At 34.9% G+C, this 19,206-nt stretch overlaps 1 protein-coding gene across 1 annotated transcript in view; it reads left to right on the top strand.

The window, feature by feature from the left end:
• The window catches only part of TTN (titin), a 295,687-nt gene that overhangs the window by 87,402 nt on the left and 189,079 nt on the right, over positions 1-19,206 (top strand). Inside the window, exons 42-67 of the mRNA XM_073577613.1 lie at positions 4,765-5,040; positions 5,650-6,213; positions 6,621-6,902; positions 6,994-7,272; positions 8,295-8,573; positions 8,665-8,943; positions 9,040-9,324; positions 9,425-9,703; positions 9,797-10,078; positions 10,173-10,451; positions 10,538-10,816; positions 10,918-11,196; positions 11,304-11,591; positions 11,681-11,959; positions 12,055-12,336; positions 12,430-12,708; positions 12,795-13,073; positions 13,166-13,444; positions 13,543-13,830; positions 13,986-14,264; positions 14,528-14,809; positions 17,335-17,613; positions 17,698-17,979; positions 18,070-18,348; positions 18,439-18,726; positions 18,849-19,127. Of these exons, the coding sequence (XP_073433714.1) occupies positions 4,765-5,040; positions 5,650-6,213; positions 6,621-6,902; positions 6,994-7,272; positions 8,295-8,573; positions 8,665-8,943; positions 9,040-9,324; positions 9,425-9,703; positions 9,797-10,078; positions 10,173-10,451; positions 10,538-10,816; positions 10,918-11,196; positions 11,304-11,591; positions 11,681-11,959; positions 12,055-12,336; positions 12,430-12,708; positions 12,795-13,073; positions 13,166-13,444; positions 13,543-13,830; positions 13,986-14,264; positions 14,528-14,809; positions 17,335-17,613; positions 17,698-17,979; positions 18,070-18,348; positions 18,439-18,726; positions 18,849-19,127 (7,584 nt within the window). The remainder of the gene's footprint in view (positions 1-4,764; positions 5,041-5,649; positions 6,214-6,620; positions 6,903-6,993; positions 7,273-8,294; positions 8,574-8,664; positions 8,944-9,039; positions 9,325-9,424; positions 9,704-9,796; positions 10,079-10,172; positions 10,452-10,537; positions 10,817-10,917; positions 11,197-11,303; positions 11,592-11,680; positions 11,960-12,054; positions 12,337-12,429; positions 12,709-12,794; positions 13,074-13,165; positions 13,445-13,542; positions 13,831-13,985; positions 14,265-14,527; positions 14,810-17,334; positions 17,614-17,697; positions 17,980-18,069; positions 18,349-18,438; positions 18,727-18,848; positions 19,128-19,206) is intronic.

Here is a 19,206-nt window from a genome sequence, read left to right as displayed (position 1 = left end):
GGAGACAACAGAAACCTACAAAAGCAACCTGCATTTAAAAAACACTAATGTTAGAACTCTTGAATCTATGCCTGAATCTTCATTATATGCAAGTAAACTAGAGATTAAAAAAGAAGCTAGTTTTCCAGTCTTCATAAAGCAGCTGTCATCAGTGGAGGCTAGGGTAGGAGATGTAGTCAAATTATCAGTAATAATTAGTGGGTTCCCCAAACCAAAAATTCAGTGGATGCATAATGGAAACATGTTAAATTCTTGTGAGACCTACAAATTTGTATATGATGGAAGTGAATACAGTTGCATCATTCCATATGTGGATAAAGATAATGAGGGGGAATATACATGTATTGCTACTAATGACCAAGGTGAGACTATGTGTAGCTCATACCTCACAGTACACAGCATAGACATTAGAAAACAAATTGATGCAAAACTGGAGTTACATGAGTTGTCAGGCAGCAAGAATAGAGATGAAGTTACAGTAGACAAAGCTTTAAGTGCGGTTATTAAAGAGCCACTCATGAAAGCTACAAAGTCTTACAAGAAATCATCTATTCAGGAAACCACAGAAACACGATTATATGCTGTTAATCTAACCGGTGATGCCTGGGCTGGACTGCAGGAGCATGACACAATGCTGTATACCATTAGCATTGAAGGAAAACACTCTGCAGAAAGAGAAGAGGTTGATACAGTACAAGAATTACTAGCTATAGAACATCAAGCTGTATGTAATGAGTCTAAGGAGAATGAACTAATCCCTTTAACTGCTTCTGTAGTTTCAGAAAATGTAATCGAGCAGCAGGATAAACAGATTTTAAGTCCTGACATCAAAGAGTTAGCTAGCTCACAAATCCAACCCCTACAATTATCTGTTACTGAGGAAATAACATCAACACATAAGGAATCTGAATTCCAAGATATTCACCCTAAAACAGACAATGCAGAAGTGAAAAGCGAGGAAAAAACAAAGTATATTGCAGTTACAGCCGAAGCAAAACATATAATGTCCAGTGATGCAAAGCAGATGGTGCAAATTCACAATGCAGAATTTGATGAGGGACAGTTGCTTAGACAAGATAGTCCACAACTTAAGGAGATAGACTTGGTACATCTACCTACAAGAGTAGAGACAGTATTGATAGATCCTTTAGTAATCTCAATAACAGATTCAAAAAATACCATGATGAAGGAGCAAGAACTTCCTTACGAAGAAAGTGAAGGCTTTAAAGCTTTTCATATGAAAGAAACATTTTTATCAAGCAGTTCAATTTCCGAAGAAAGAAAACAGATTCCGTGTGAATTCGCATCACCAATTTCAGAGAGTAAAGATGGAAGCAGTGTTGAGTTTCAAGCAGAACAGAAACCACCTATTAATGTACAAGTTACAGATTCCCAAGCACAACTAAGAAGTGAAGAACCTTTCTGCTTTGATGCTCCATCTGAAGACCAAGCAGAGCTCACCAAAAGTCTAATTCCTCTACTTTCCTCATTGTCTGATGAAAAACTTCCAGTTCTATGTTTAAATACAGGTCACATAGAATCTGTTAGTGAGGAAATAACGTTGAGCTTTTCAAAAGAACAATTACCACTTTTACATCTACAGACAATACAAGCCAAATTAGTATTACCCAAAGAAGAACAAGCTACCCTTATAGATCCCAGATCACAAACTGCATTAAACAAAATGGAGAAAAGCTACAATTGCTGTTTGACTATTGAAGATAAAAGTCTTCTTTCAGCGGAATCTGTGCAAAATCTACAGACAAGTCCTGAAACTCTAAAGCCCATCAGTGTTTTGGAACATGAACAACTGAAATTAGCTAATGTTGTGGAAGACTTTATTCTACTTCCGAAAGAAGATCAACTGATACCACAAAAGGAGCAAAGAGGTAGCCTACAGAAAGAAGACTACCAGTCGGTTATGCAACTATGCACTACAGATGAAAGTAGAACTATTGATGAGGCTCATGACAATACTGTGCCAGACACTGATATGTATACTTGTAAAATTTTTAATGAATTTACATTTCCCTTAGAAGTGTATTCTGTTGAGAATCATGGTATTACAACAGAGAGTGTTAAAGTTTTAGATGAAGCTCAGCAAGATTATGCTTCAAGAATCCAGGAAGGACAGTCAATACGACAACCTTTAAATCTGGAAGAAAAACATTTAATACAGGAAGAAAATGTAAAGATGATAGAGAAGGCAGAAGCAGAAAATTTAACTGTGGAGATTCAAGTACATCAGCCTATGGGTGCTCCTGAGGTATTTGATCTCGAAATGTATACTAAAGAGCTTCTTATTTCTGAAAGTCCGAAAAGTTTTAGTCTTGACATTAAAGGCCATGTTAAAAGTGCCTTATATGCCGTATCACAAAATAAAAGTCATATCTTATCAGCAGAATATCTGAAAAATTTGGAAGATATTCAAGTTAGAAATATGCGAGTAATCAAAGAATCAAATCACACCTTATGCACATGTATAATCACAGCAACCAACTTTCCCACTGAAGAAATTACTTTGTCACTTCCTAATATATATACTCAAAGGGCTGACCTTAAGTCTGAATTAAATGCTGCATTACGGGCTGTAATTTGTGAAGAAAAGAAAAGTTTGGAATGTGAAAAACAAGAGAAATTTGGAACTGCCGCAGACAATGTAGAAATCAGGCAGCTTTATATATTGACAGAGGCAGGAGACTTTGAACATATATCTCCTAAAGAAACCCAAAACATTGTTTTGGTTAACACTGATATAAAAGACGTGGGTGCAGCTTATTACACAGATGAGGTTATGTCTTCAACAATGTCATTTCAGGGACAAGTGGAAATAGTAAAGAAATTAGAAAAACCTGGGGAGAAATATGAAGAAAATACTCCATTAATCAAGCAGAGTTTAATAGATATTGATGCTGATGAGGGTAGATCTGTTACTTTTAAAGCAACTATATCCAATGCTAAGTCTGTGAACTGGTACTTCATGGGTAGATTGTTGTCTTCAGGCATAGAGTTCATTTGTTCAGAAAGTAATGATATCTATACATTAGTAATCAAGAAAATACACAAGGATTCACACCAAGGAGAGTACACGTGTGAGGCTTTGAATGAGGCTGGCAAAGCAACAACATCAGCGAATCTCACAGTAGTTAAAAGAGGTTGGATCATGGGGATAATTAAATAACACTTTTTGCTAACTTTAATAGTATACCTTATGGTATAGGAGGACAACATGAATTACAATTTGTATCTGTTGCCATTACCTATACTATTTCACCTAACAATCTACAATATTAAACTCCTGGCTTGTCCCTAGCCATTTTTCATGAACTAAAATTAATAAAAACTCCTTAAAAATTAATACTGTACTTATTTTCAAGTGCTTAGTTATTAATTATCTAATCTAAGGCTGAGTTATTTCCCTTACAAATATACTTTTTATTAAGCTAAGAAAACTTAATTGAAAACAAATGTTGCCCCATAAGTGGGCTGTTTTAATTGTGGTGAAAAATGGAAAAAATCTAATACAAAAAATGTTCAGCCTTATTAAATACTAAAACAAAATTTTTTTGTGGATCAATAATATCTATATTAATTTTATTAACATTACATTTTCCAAATAATTTGTGAGCTGTTTATAATATGAGAGATTATCAAAAGCTGTTTAAGAAATATAACTTTCCATTTTAGAAGAGAACTGTGTCCAAATAAAAAATATTTTTCATCTTGGCTAGTAGTGTTCAGAATCATCACAAATGAGACAGTGAAATAAAGTTGTTGTAAAAATCATATTGGCTCACATGCAGAAAAACTATTCTAAAAAGCATCAGTATCTTTTATAACAACCAGTCAAATCACTTTCTTTATTTTTAAATTTTGTTTTGTTATATCTTAGTATAATTATTTTCATATATTTGATGTTTGATTTTGTGAAATAGTAAAAGTAGTATGTGGGATGGGAAAAGGGATGTCTAGTTTAGGAAACAACTTTGGGTCTCCAAGACTGAATTATAATGAGGTGGGAAGGGTATTCTATTAGTAACTCCCCATTTTTATGAAGGATCTCATTGGTGTCTTTGATTTTTATAGATGCCTTTATGCCTTAAGTACATTTTATTAGTAGATCACAAAGGAGTTAGAGTAGTATAATCTAGTATGGGTTGTCTAAGGTAGACAACTCTTAGAAAAACTTTCCAATCTTCTAAAAAAAATTCTAAACCTAGTAAATTTACAAAGTTTTATATATGAACAGCCTTCGATAACTTTGAGTAAAGGTAATTTACTTAGTAATTCACTAATCTAAAATAAATCTAACCCTAATTGTTTGTACCCTTCATCCCCATATCCACAAAATGGTGTATTGCATAATTCACAGTTCTACAACTCTATACGAATGCACTGTCATTCTAATATTTCATAATTTTCTTATTTAAATCACTGTATTGAAATGAAGACTGCATGCTATAAGCACATGTGATATTTTCCATTTCCTCAGAGTAATCACTTTTCGGAATAATAATCTAAATGCTGTTATTTTCAGCTATTTTTCCCTGTGACATAATAAATCACATTCTTATGCATGTTCACATGATTTTGTAGTAGAGTTGCGTAGTGATGTCATATGGTGAACACTGCTAACCATTTCCTTTCATCCACACAGCCACTCTACCATCACTTTTCATAGATTGTTCACTTTACAATCATTTTACTTTTACCATTTTATTTTTTTAAATAGTTACTTAATTTATCTTAATATTTCCATTTTAGGCCCTGTGTTGAAAAAGAGGATCGAGTCAATAGAAGTTGCAGTTGGGCACTCCGCATTCTTCACTTGTGAGACAGAGCCTGCACCCGACATCAAGTTCCAATGGTTTAAGTCCGGACGGGAAATTTATGAGAGTGACAAATATTCTGTAAAGACTTCAAACCACATTTCTACTCTAGAAGTAGTAAAACCTCAAGTCATCGACTGTGGCGAATACAGCTGCAAAGCTTCAAACCAATTTGGTAGTGTAAGCTCCACTGCAACCCTGAAAGTAACTGGTGAGTAAATGACAACGGAACAACATTTACAAATTACTTCTTTTTTTCTGGGAAGTATTTTGACAGGTCAAGTGAAGCAATAATATTCCAACAATGTCTCATCACAAAAACTTTAAGCATTGGTAATATTATTAGAGCAAACAAACTTTGAGTAGACACATCAAGCTTAATTATATACTGGTTTTCATAGAAACACATTCTTCTTTGAGGTCTTTGCAGTCTTTAAAGTGCTACTATGTATTTAGTTAATGGGAATATTTTATTGCTAAGTCATTGATATGAAACATTTTTGAGGAAAGCTTGTTCTTGAAACATAATTAAAGTACCAGACATATTTTCAGAAATAGTATCTTTTAGCAAGGGGAGGATGGAATTTCGGGATCTAGAGTAACACCTTAAAATGTATTTTACATTTTGGGAAACTTAAAAAAAGGATAAATTACAATTGATAATGAATTTGTACAAATCAATATTCTTTTAATGTTGATCATTGTGGTCAACATTCCTGGGTTCATCAAAACAGATAAAAAAAATTTTCTTTTATTACAAATATAGAAATTTGTCTTTGAAATACTTTCAGAATACTGAACCCTTTGTTCTTTTTTGCAGAAGCCTTTCCTCCTTCTTTTATTACCAAACCAGAGTCTATTATTTCTTTTGTAAGTAAGAAAGCTAAATTCCAAGCAACAGTGTCAGGCACACCAGTCATTGATGCCATATGGCAAAAAGATGGCTTTCCTATCTCTCCATCAAAGAACTTTCAAATTTCAGCTGTAAACAACAAACATGTTCTAGAATTCTTAAGTGTTACCATTGCTGATAAAGGCACATACTCTTGCAAAGCTTCAAACAAATTTGGAACAGATACCTGCCAAGCTGAATTAATAGTTGTGGACAAGCCACATTTCATCAAAGAGCTCGAACCTTTACGTTCTGCTGTGAACAAAACTATTCGCCTTGAGTGCCAAGTAGATGAAGACAGGAAAGTAACAGCATCTTGGACGAAAGATGGTCACAAGCTTCTTCCTGGGAAGGACTATAAAATATATTTTGAAGACAAAGTAGCTTCTCTTGAAATACCTTTGGCTAAGATAAAAGACTCTGGAAATTATATGTGTACAGCAACCAATGATGCAGGAAGTAGCTCAACTTCTTCAGTGGTGACCATAAGAGGTAAGAAACACAGCACATTTCACAATAAAATACATGACACATCTTACAATAAAAGGTCAGTTGAAGATTTTACTTAGGAATGTAAGTACAGGGTATTTAACTGCTAGATATCTTCAAGAGTAGACAGTTCAGCAGCTGGATGATTATAATACGCCCTTTACCTTGTCGTCCTTTACCCTGTCGTCTATTGGCACCATAAATTTAATGTCTGTATTGTCTGTTAATGTCAGTGTGAATGTATGGATTTTTCTGACAACAACCAAGCAAGTGTGAATAATTTGTGGCTGAACAAGTATAACGTACAAATGGCTAAACATGGCAAGCTCCATCTCTTTTATCTGGGTCTCTTTTTACTTGTGACAAAAATCTTATTTCATCATCTTCTCTTTCTGAAACTCTTTTTATAGAACCACCATCTTTTGTGAAAAAGGTAGAACCATCTTATTTGCTAAGACAGGGTGAATCTGCACATCTACAGTGCAAAATCAAAGGGTCACCTGAAATCCATGTGACTTGGTACAAGAACAATACAGCTATCATCCAAAATGATATGTATACAATGTCTTTCGATGACTCCAATGCACTGCTAGATATTACCAATATGAAGGTAGAAGACAGCGGAAGTTACACTTGTGAAGCACTTAATGATGCTGGATCTGAAAGCTGCACTTCAGAAATTATTGTCAAAGGTTTGTTTCTTCTTAATGCTAGGTTGGTATTATACTTAAACTCATACTTTAGTTATGATAACCTTTTTCTGCTAATGTAATACTTTTCTAGAACCCCCTTCTTTCATCAAAAAACTTGAACCTGCAGAGATAGTAAAAGGATCAAATACAGCTCTTCAGTGTGAAGTTTCTGGTACTGGACCTTTTGAAATTAGCTGGTACAAAGATAAGAAACAAATTCGAAGTAGTAAAAAGTACAGACTGACATACCAAAAATCTCTTGCTTCCCTGGAAATCTCTTCATTCAATAGTGCAGATGTTGGTGAATACGAGTGTATTGTAGCCAATGAAGTCGGTAAATGCATTTGCAGTGCAACATACAAACTTAAAGGTTAGTATTTTTCTTAAAATGATTTCTTCTTTCTTCAAACGTCAATACAACTCTTTACTGGGAAACTAACCTTTACATCTCTGTAACCTGCAAGAAAACAGAACAAGCAAAAATCTTTTTTTTTTGTTCAAATATCTTACTAAGTCCAGAAGACATATGTGGGAATTGGTTGAGAATTGATTACAATTCTATAATTTTTCTGGGGTTTGTGAATGACTGAGGCCAATTTGTATTTTTTACTTAAATTTAGTGATTTTGACTCAAGTATTTTTATTTATGTTAGAAGCAAATTGAACCATTGCCCCATATTTTAGCAAATCTCTATATTTTGCTGCTGTAATTTTTACTTAAATGCTTGTATTTTGGGCTAAAAGTAATTTTTCAAATTTGGGTTTATTAAAAATTTTGCACAGACACTGTTTTTCAACTTTCATGTGGTCTATGTTCATAAATAAGCTGACAGGAGCTAAAAAAGATAACAGCGTTAGAAAGTCTCTGATGGACTTCCAGTTAACCCATTCTGCAGCCATTAATAGGCAGTGTAGCAGTTGGCCATAGAAACGCAAATGGAGCAAAACTTTCAATGAAACCCAATTGCAAACATTATTCTTAGCCAAAAGTACATGCATTTATGTAAGAAAAAAATTGTCTCAAACAAGGACAACCCCTCATCTGATGGCTAGTTTTGTTGGACTTAATATCACAATGAATCCGAACCATATATGAAAACAAATGCTTATTTTGGGAAGCTGGTTCCACTCTTTTTTATGGATGAGGATTATTTTAGGGAACTTGTGACACTAACTTGTAGTTAATGTCACAAGTTCACAACTATTTTTTATTTTTTTTTAAAAATAACCTTTATAATAGTAACATAAATATAAGAGAGAAGTAAGTGTCGTAAGTGTCATGTGTACATCTTAATATAAATAAAATTAGAATGAGTAGGTATTTTCTTAAAAGATTTATGTATAAGAAAATGAACAATAAAATTTACAACATACTGCTCTTCTTTAAATTAGAACCACCATCATTCGTGAAGAAGATTGAAAATGTCACTGCTATAGTTGGCAACAACGTCTCTTTGCAAACTGTTGTGAAAGGATCTGAGGTCATCACAGTGACCTGGATGAAGGGACGAGATGTCGTCCGGGAAGATGACAAAGTGAAAATGACATTTGATAATAGTATTGCTACTCTGCATTTCAGCAGTGTGCAAATTAAAAGTGCTGGGAAGTACACTTGTGTTGCTGAAAATGATGCAGGGAATCAAACTTGTTTTGGAGAGTTGGTGGTAAAAGGTCAGTTAGTCATTGCCTGCCTATAATGTAACTATCGATAAACCATGCATCAGGGTTATTACCTAACAAACTTTATCTAACTTTATTTTAGAACCTGCAAAAATAGTAGAAAAAGCTGAACTTATCCAAGTGACTGCAGGAGATCCAGCCACTTTGGAGTGCACTGTGTCAGGCACACCAGATCTTAAAGTAAAATGGCTGAAAAGTGGTAAAGAAATGACCTCTGGTAAAAAGTACAGGCTCAGCTTTAAAAATAACGTTGCTTCTTTGAAGTTCTACACTGCTGAGATTCAGGATAGTGGTGAATATATATTTGAAGTGTCCAACGATGTGGGTAGTAGCAGTTGCAAGACCACCTTCACTGTATTAGGTCAGTATAAATGATACTTAATAAAGTAACAACAGTGCAGATCTTCAATAATTATAGTGATTTTGAAACAACCATATTTATTTTTGTTACAAACAGATCGAACCATTGCCCCATCTTTTAGCAAATCTCTACGAGATGTTGACAGTGTAGTAAACGTTTTCTGCCGATTGGAATGCAAGGTCTCTGGTTCTTTGCCCTTGAAAATTTCTTGGTTTAAAGACAATGAAGAAATTTCTCCCGATAAGCATAAGATATCATTTGCGGATGGTACCGCCTCATTGGAGATAAATCGACTAGACTTGAGTGATGCTGGAATATATACTTGTAGAGCAACAAATTCTGCTGGAACCAAAGACACCAAGGGAACACTATCTGTAAAAGGTTTGGTCATTAGCTTGTTTTCTTCTTCTAGTTCTTCTATCTTTCCTTGTTATAATTCTTATGTATGGGTTGGTTAAATGTCTTATCTTCATGCATATAGAACCACCATGCTTCATAACAAAACCAGAGCCACAAGATGCTCTTCCAGGATCTACTGTCTGTCTGAAGACCACTTTCAAAGGAACACCACCTTTAACTATTAAATGGTTTAAGGGCATAGAAGAAATGAAAACTGGAGGCTCCTGCTACATTGCTAAAGAAAACACTGTCAGCTCTTTGGAACTCTATGCAGTAAAAAGTTCAGAATCAGGAAATTATGTCTGCAAAGTCAGTAATATGGCTGGCGCTGTGGAATGCAGTGCAAACGTGTTTGTTAAAGGTTTGCATTCTCTTTCCTTACTCTTTACAGCAGTTCTTTTTCTCTTTGTCCACCATAGATTCTATCTTACTAATTGTTATTTAAATTCTGCAGAACCTGCAACTTTCACTCAGAAACTAGAGCCATCACAACTCTTCAAAAAGGATGATTCTGTACAACTGGAGTGTAAAGTAGCTGGCACCTCTCCTATTACAATTACATGGTTTAAAAATGATAAGGAGATTAAAGAAAGTGATTCTTGCACCATGACTTTCTCAAACTCAGTTGCAACTCTTAATATTGTTAGACTAAATCTTGAAGATATTGGTGAATATGTGTGTCAAGCAAAAAACCAAGCTGGTTCAGATATATGCAGCTGTGCTGTCATAGTTAAAGGTGTGTTACTATTAATTCTCTAATCTTAGAAAATATTTATAGTTTCATCTTTAACATCAAATTAATCAAACAAACATTTTTGCTCATAAAACAGAACCCCCATCATTTGTCCAGGACTTCCAAACTACCGAAGTCATGAGAGATTCAGACGTAACTTTGGAAGGGGCAATTACAGGTTCAGCACCATTTGAAGTATCATGGTTCAAAGACAACAAACCAATTCGCAGTGGTAGAAAGTACAAGACCTTTTTCCAGGATACTTTGCTAAGTCTCAACATTCTAAGATTTGACTCAACAGATGTTGGAGAATATCAGTGCAGGGTGTTTAATGATGTAGGAAGCTGCACGTGTAGTTCTCTTGTGAACCTAAAAGGTTAGTAGGCCTCAAAGATCTTCAAGATAGTGAAAAGACAGTTCAGTAGTAGATATGCTTTTACAATTATACTTTGTTTTCTTCAGAGCCTCCAACATTTACAAGAAAAATTGAAAACCTTAGCTCTCTTATTGGAGGAATGGTTGCCTTTCAGTGTTCTGTAAAAGGCTCCCAGCCCATCACCATTTCATGGTGGAAAGACAATGATGAAGTCATGGAAGATGAAAACATAAAGGCAATATTTAAAAATAATGTAGCCACCTTGCACATAACATCTGTTAAAAGCAATGTTGGTGGCAAGTATACTTGTGAGGCCAAAAATGATGCAGGTGTTCAGAGATGTTCTGCTGTATTAGCTGTAAAAGGTTAGTTCTTCTAGCTTTGTACTCTACCAAGTTTAGATTAGTTTACATAAGCATTTTGCACATAAAATAATCTAAATTTTATTCTTCCTCATCCTTAACAGAACCTGCCACAATCATTGATAAAGCTGTCTCTGTAGATGTCACTGAAGGTGATCCAGCAACCATGCAGTGTAAATTTTCAGGAACAAAAGAAATCACAGCCAAATGGTTTAAAGATGGAAAAGAGTTAAAATTTGGCCAGAAATATAAGATCACTTTTACTGAAAACGTTTCAGTCTTAAAAATTACTTCAACAGCCAAAAATGATAGTGGAGAATATACATTTGAGGTCCAAAATGATGTTGGCAAAAGCACTTGCACTGCATCTGTCAATGTCTTAGGTTAGTATAGCATAACACTCTTTTTGTTGAAAATTCTTTAAAATAAAGTTAAACCATTTAAGTATTTCATTTTAAATTAACACAGGGCTTTTTTATTTGTTAATTAGATCTGATAATACCGCCATCATTTACAAAGAAACTGAAGAAAATGGACAGCGTCAAAGGGTCTTTCGTCAATCTCGAATGCATAGTTTCTGGCTCCCATCCTATAACTGTTAAATGGTTAAAGGATGACAAGGAGATTCTACCTAGTGAAAAGCACAAATATTCTTTCCATGATAACATAGCTTTTATGGAAATAAATGAACTAGAGGGTTCAGACAGTGGAAACTATACTTGTACTGCCACCAACAAAGCAGGAAAGAACCAAAGCAGTGGATATTTAACAGTTAAAGGTTTGCATTTCTATAATTAAAAAGATAAAAAAATAAAACAGAGAATAATTTCCAGATTTATCTAAATTTTGTTTGTTTGCCTATTATAGAGCCTCCATATTTTCTTGAAAAACCTTTGTCACAAGACATTATTCCAGGCTCTAGAGTTCAGTTTAAAGCTGTAATGAGTGGCACAACTCCCATGGTGATAAAGTGGTTTAAGGAAAGCAAGGAACTTCTTTCAGGAGCAAATCGATCAGTTTGGAAGGATGAATCCTCAAGCATCTTTGAGGTGGTGTCAGCCAAGGTTTCTGATTCTGGAATTTACACAGTTCAAGTTAGCAATGATGTTGGAATGGCAACTTGCAAAGTAACTCTCTTTGTGAAAGGTTTGCCTTCTTTACTTTTTAACAGTATCACTATCATTATTTTTAATCATAGGCATAAATATATTTCAACTTCTGAATTTTTTATCTGCGTATAGAGCCCCCACGGTTTGTTAAGAAACCTGGTCCATTTTTGATGTTAAGAAAAGGAGAGTCAACAACATTTCAGTGCCAGATAGCAGGCACACCTGAAATCAATGTCACCTGGTACTTGGATGGAAATGACATTACAACAAATGGCAAATATGGCATTTCATTTGTAGATGAAATATCAACACTCGATATTATGAATTCTGCTATTGAGGATTCTGGTATATATGTGTGTGAGGCTACCAATGAAGCAGGTAGTGAGAGCTGCAGCATTGATGTTAAAGTGAAAGGTTAGTTGTTTCACCCATTTGATTAACCTCAATATTTTAATATGATTGTTATGAAATGAAATCTATTATTCCACATTTATTTTCTAATTATAGAAGCCCCTACTTTTAAAACAGTATTCGAGCCAGTTGAAGTTGTGAAGGGTTCTGACTTGAAACTCTTCTGCGAAGTAATGGGCACACCACCCTATGATGTAACTTATTCAAAGAACAAAAAGGAGATTCGTAGCGGTAAAAAATACTCACTCGTTCAGAAAGAATCAGCATTTGAACTCCACATTTTTAAGTGTGATTTTTCAGATGCTGGAGAGTACCAATGTAATATATCAAATGAAGCTGGAGGCTGCTATTGCAGTGCTTCTGTACATTTAAAAGGTTAGTTATAGTAAAGCAGTAAATGTTATCATTCCATTCCAAAAAGGCAAAGTGAACTTTAATTTTAATACCTTTGTCTTACTTAGAACCTCCCACCTTTGTCCAGAGGATAGAAAATTCTACCACAATTCTGGGAAGCTCTGCAGTTTTCCAATGTGCAATTGCAGGATCTGATCCTATAACAGTATCTTGGATTAAAGGAGATAAAATTATAGAGCAAGATGACAACAACCAAATTACATATGAGAACAATATTGCTACTCTCTATATAAGGACAGTTGATGCTAGCCATACTGGAAGATATACCTGCCAGGCTTCCAATGAGTCAGGAACAGAGAAATGTTTTGCTTCTTTAATAGCTCAAGGTTAGTAGTATGTAAAATTTAAAATTACTTTCAGATAAGACCAAATGTTTAGCTTCAATTTTCAATTAATATGAATTTAATTTGTGTCACAGAACCAGCTCAGATAATTGAGAGACCGAAATCGGTCAACGTAACTGAAAAAGACCCAGTGACTTTGGATTGTACTGTTGCTGGAACACCAGAGCTTCAAGTGAAGTGGTATAAAAATGGTAGACAACTTATGCCAAGCAGATATTACACCTTAAGTTTTGAGGACAATGTTTCAAGCTTGAGAATTCAGTCTGTGAGCAAAGAAGATAGTGGCGAGTACACATTTAAAGTTGAAAACGATTTTGGCAGCAGCAGCTGTACAGCTTTTTTGATGGTTTTAGGTTTGTATTGTTGCTGCTTACTCATATCCCAAAATTTCTTTCAAGAAACAAATCAAGAGCATCAGGAGTAACTAGGTCTAATTTTGTTTGTTACACAGATCAAGCGATTCCACCATCTTTTACCAAAAAACTAGCAAAAATGGATAAGGTTCTTGGATCATCCATTGTAATGGAGTGCAAAGTTTCTGGTTCACTACCCATAAGTGCCCAGTGGTTTAAGGATGGAAGTGAAGTTTTGCACAGTTCAAAACATAGGCTTGTCTGCCATGAAAACAGTGTCTCTTTGACAGTTGCAGATCTAGATATATCTGACAATGGCAATTACAAATGCAAAGTAGTGAATGTGGCAGGAAGCGCTGACTGCAGTGCCATCCTTACTGTCAAAGGTTAGGTATCATTTCTTTATTTTCTTCTTTAACTTTCTGTCCCTCTTTAAATAGCATGATAATCTTGTTTAAAAAAACTATCTTGGTAGATAAAAAAATGTAGAATTTAATCTTCTTTCAAAATATTTTAAAACACTCTTTCTTCAACGTCGCAGAACCTCCAAGCTTCATTGAAAAACCTGAAAGCCTAAAAGCAATACCAGACTCTTTGGTGGATTTTAAAGTTGAAGTAAAAGGAACTCCACCATTCTCGATTAAATGGTTCAAGGAGGAGGTGGAACTCTTTTCTGGAGCAAAATGTTTTCTTGGAATGGAGGGTTCAGTGGGCTTCTTGAATCTATTCACAGTGGATGGTTCCAGCAGTGGACGTTATACTTGCCAAATTACCAATGATGTCGGTAGTGACACTTGTAGCACAATGTTGCTTGTAACAGGTGCGAGGATTTGCTTGAACTCTGTCTTCTTTGTGTCTGTCTTCTTCATGTTGAAACATTTTTCATCCTTCTTATCTTAGTTTAATCTATATATGTATGCTTTCATTAATATCAGAATAGACTTAAGGCACACATGCCTCTCTTGACTTTCTATGTATGCGCCATTACAAATCACATCTTTAAATCTCTTTTTCAAGATGAGAATCCAATTATAACAATTTTCTTATTCTAACTTACCTATCTTTTTCCCTTTGGAATTATAGAACCTCCAAAGTTTATCAAGAAGTTAGAATCAACCAAAGTGATCAAACAGGGTGATTCGGTCCGGTGTGAGTGCAAGATCACTGGATCTCCAGAAATCAAAATTACTTGGTATAAAAATGACAGTGAAATTAAGGAAAATGAGAAGTACAGCATGTCTTTTATTGATTATATACCAGTTCTTGAAATTAACAACCTCAGCATTGAAGACAGTGGAGACTACACCTGTGAAGCAAATAATGAAGCCGGCAGTGCTAGTTCCAGCATCAAGATTGTAGTCAAAGGTTAGAAGTAATTTTATTTGTATGTTTTCAAGCAAACTTAGAAGACTTGTTAATATTGACAAGGAGACTGATTATTCTATTTTTATAGAGAACTACATACTGCAAAATCTGCAACCCTTGTACTTTCCACTGTATCCTATTAAACCTACACCTATTAAATGCCTAATGGTGGATACAGGTTAAGACTTCTTAACGGTTTATCATGAGGGCTGTTGTGGGATTGGCTATCATGGCCAACAAAGACAGTTTTTCTTTTAGACATCATAAATATAGTCTGTTATTTCTGCTTTATACTGAATAAAAGCAGTTATACCGTATGGAGGGTTTGTAGCTGCACAACATAGTATATACTGAGACTCTGCTGAATACATCACATAATAATATCTTAGACTGCTATATACATATCACACAAGATGCACTGAGATTGCTGTGTACATCATATAGGATACAGAGACTGCTGAATATACTGTACATCACATAGGATGCACTGAGACTAATGTAAATACATCACATAGCGTGCAATGAAACTGCTGTGTACATCACAAAAGATGGGCCAAGACTGCTGTATATATCACATAAAATACACTGATACTCTGCTGTATGCATCACATCAGATAAACTGAGACTCTACTGTATACATAACATAAGATACCTTGAGATTCTGCTGTACACATCACATAAGATACATTGAGACTCTGCTGAACACAACACGCGATCAACTGTTTAAAAAAGTGGCCAAAAAAATAAATGGAATTTAAATTTTGAGGAAAAGTCAAATTTTCTGTATCACCATTGATTTTTTGACAGACCATTATCATAACCACTTGGTTGATTTCTTAATTTACACGAGACCAATGACTGGTGTATTGCGGTATGCTGTATAGTATAATCTCAGGTTTAAGTCCCCAATGATGATTAACAAGTAAAAATAATAAAAAAGAAAAATATTTTAAAAAATACTATATGTACATATATCACTCTCTTTATCCTCCTTTAAAAAATAAACACATTTAAAAGTAAAAACAAAAACTATTTGGTATTGAAATGTCAAGTTCAGGCTATTAAATATAAATTGATTCAAACTGTACATTAAAGGCTGGAAAAAAAATTTTTTTTACACTACCAGAGTTCCCCCAAAAATACAATAAAAAGTGATCAAAAAATCATATGTGCCTCAAAATGGAATCAATGAAATTGTCACCTCAGCACACATAAAAATAAGCTCTTACAAAGCTCCATAAAAGGAAAAATAAAAGAGTTACAGGTGTCAGAAAATGGCTAATGGCTACACAAACACATATTTTTTTACAAAATTCAGATTTTTTTGCCACTAAAGTTTTGTATCACTTTAAAGGGGTTTTTCCCTTTCAGTTAATGTTCTGTTTAAAACTGAAAAACTGAGCTGTATTCACCGTCTTTGGGACAAGAGCAAGTCTCCACCACTGCTCCTGGGGTATGTCATTGGCTGGGGCGCTGTGGTCACATTGATAGTGCAGCAGCCAGTCACTGAGTTTGGAGACAGAGCACTGCCTAAAGAGCCTCTGAGCTCTCTGATTGGCTACTACACTGTCAATTTGATGTCAGCTCCCCAGCCAATGCTTGGAGCAGTTTCCAAGACTTGCTCGTGGATCCGGAAAAGATGAGTAAAGTGCAGTTTGATTTTTCAGAACAAACTGCAGCCTGGGTTAAACATTATCTATAAGGTGACAACCCCTTTAATTATACTGACCTGGAGAATCATGTTACCAGGTTATTTTTACCATAGAATGAAACCCAAAACAATGGTTGAATTGAGCTTTTTCAATATTTCCTCCAATTTGGATTTTTTTCCCCCATTTTTCAGTATGTTATTTGGTAAAATTAATTATGTCATTCAGAGCTACAACTCATCTCTAAGAAAAACAAGTTCTCTCATATGGCTCTGTTGATTTCTTCTCTCCTCCCTGAGAGACCTGTCAGTCAATGACAGCAGCTGGGGGGATGCCGCAAGAGATGCACCTGTCCGTCTAGTCTCACATGCAGCTTGATAACTGCACGGCTTTTAAAATGTGTTTTTCTCTGAAACACTGTAAAGTTTCAGAGTCAGATATACCTGAAAACATTCATGCACCTAGTTTCTGATACACTCATTGAAAAAAATTTGATAAATAAAAATAATTGTTTTACTAAGAGGAACACATTTAAAATGTATTTTACTGGTCCTTTATATTAATAAAATAAAAATGGGAAAACATACTTATATTTCCTTTATTTTCCCCCTGATATTACTCACTATTAGTAAAAAATAAAAAGTAGGAAAATAACATAAAAATTAAGCCTCATGCATCATGAAAAAAGATGCAAATATTATTTGAATATCCAAAAGAGAAAAAATGTCAGCTCTTTAAACCACATGTACAAAAATAAAGGTGCCAGGAACAGGGATAAATGGCTTGGTCCAAAACTAGTTAATAAACATTGCAATTTCTTTTACTGTTGACACAGTTTCTAAACAGTGTAATAACATTCATCATCTCATTTTATAGAGCCACCAATTTTTAGCAAGAAAGCTAGTCCAGCTGAAATCCTCAAAGGAGTGGATGTTAGTCTTGAATGTGAACTCTTGGGAACACCCCCCTTCGAAGTGACTTGGTTCAAAGATCGCCGGCAAATTAGAAGTAGTAAAAAATATAAAGTAACTTCTAAAAACCACCTTGCAGCAGTTCATATTCTCAATGTGGAAGCTTCAGACATCGGGGAGTACCACTGCAAGGCAGCCAATGATGTTGGAAGCGATGCTTGCATTTGTAATATAAAGCTTAAAGGTAAATTCGATATTACAGGTGATAAAATATTTAGCTACTTATCCATTGGTATTCTTAATACATCTGCACATTATTTTCATCCAGAGCCACCAAGGTTCGTGAAGAAAGTTGAAAGCGTTACTGTTATCACTGGCGAACCTCTTGAATTACAAGGGTTAATCGAAGGCTCACAGCCCATCTCAGTCCTTTGGTTGAAGGATAAGGAAGAAGTTATCAGGGAGAGTGAAAACATAAAGATTTCTCATTTTGAGAATCAAGCAACTCTACAGATTAGGAAGGCTGAACCTGCTAATGCTGGAAAATATATATGCCAGATTAAAAATGATGCTGGAACAAGGGAGTGCATAGTCAACGTATCTGTTCTAGGTAACAAACTATAAAAAAATAGAAGAAAAAGATATTTAAACTAGATACATTAGTTGCAAAATCTCTTCATATAATTTTTTTTAATTTCAGAACCTGCATCAATAGTAGAAAAGCCTGAACCTGTAAGGGTTACGGCAGGAGATGTCTGCACAATTGAGTGTATAGTGGCAGGTACACCAGAACTTTCAGCTAGCTGGTTCAAGGATGGAAAAGAACTGATCAGTAATGAAAAATATAAGATATATCTCTCCAATAAGGTAGCATCAATAAAAATTATGTCTGCAGACACAAGTGACAGTGGAGAATATACATTTGAAGTGAAAAATAATGTCGGCAAAAGCACCTGCACTGCAACAGTCGATGTTCTTGGTTAGTTTTTATTTTACTCTTATGTGCAAAGACTGAACAAATCTTGATAGGTTTCTTTATAAACCCTTTCTTTTACCTTTCTTTGAATAGATCGAATTATACCTCCTTCTTTCACCAAAAAGTTGAAGGAAACAACTGGTGCACTAGGTTCCTCTGTTCTTACTGAATGTAAAATCTCTGGATCACCGCCAATATCGATCACTTGGCTTCATAATGGAAGCAAAATCTTCAGTGGGGACAAATATGAACCTGAGTTTACTGATAATCTTTGTGTTCTAAAAATACATAACTTGGAGTCCTCAGATTCTGGTAGTTATACTTGTGTGGCAGCCAATGTCGCTGGAACAGATGAATGTAGTGCTACTATGGTAGTACAAGGTAAGTTGTTTCGCATATAATAAAGAAGTCTTTTTTACTTAAAAAAATAGTAAGGTTTTTTAGAATTTTGAAGTGCTGTAATACAGCACAGTCACTTTATTCTTTTACTAATTCTTCATCAGAGCCACCCACCATTGTGACAAAGCCTGAACCACTGGATGCGCTACCAGGCATGAATGTATCTTTCACAAGCATTATAAGGGGTACACCCCCATTTAATGTTCACTGGTTTAAAGGAAGCAGTGAACTTGTTTCTGAAACTACATGTGTTATTAAATTGAAAGATTCAGCTGCTATCTTGGAATTGTACGAGGTTGACACAGTCCACAGTGGGGACTACACTTGTGTTGTGTCTAATGATGCAGGAAAAGACTCATGCACTACCCGTCTATTTGTGAAAGGTAACTTTATCAAAACTGTTTTTTTTACCAGGACTCTCTACTTTTAGTGAATGTCAGATTATTAGCTAACAATTTCTTA

Source organism: Dendrobates tinctorius, unplaced genomic scaffold, assembly GCF_039654945.1.
Source record: "Dendrobates tinctorius isolate UK_male_01 unplaced genomic scaffold, ASM3965494v1 ptg000056l, whole genome shotgun sequence".
NCBI classification, from domain to species: domain Eukaryota; kingdom Metazoa; phylum Chordata; class Amphibia; order Anura; family Dendrobatidae; genus Dendrobates; species Dendrobates tinctorius.
Note: the sequence above shows the minus strand (reverse complement) of the source record. Positions and strands in the feature narration are given on the sequence as shown.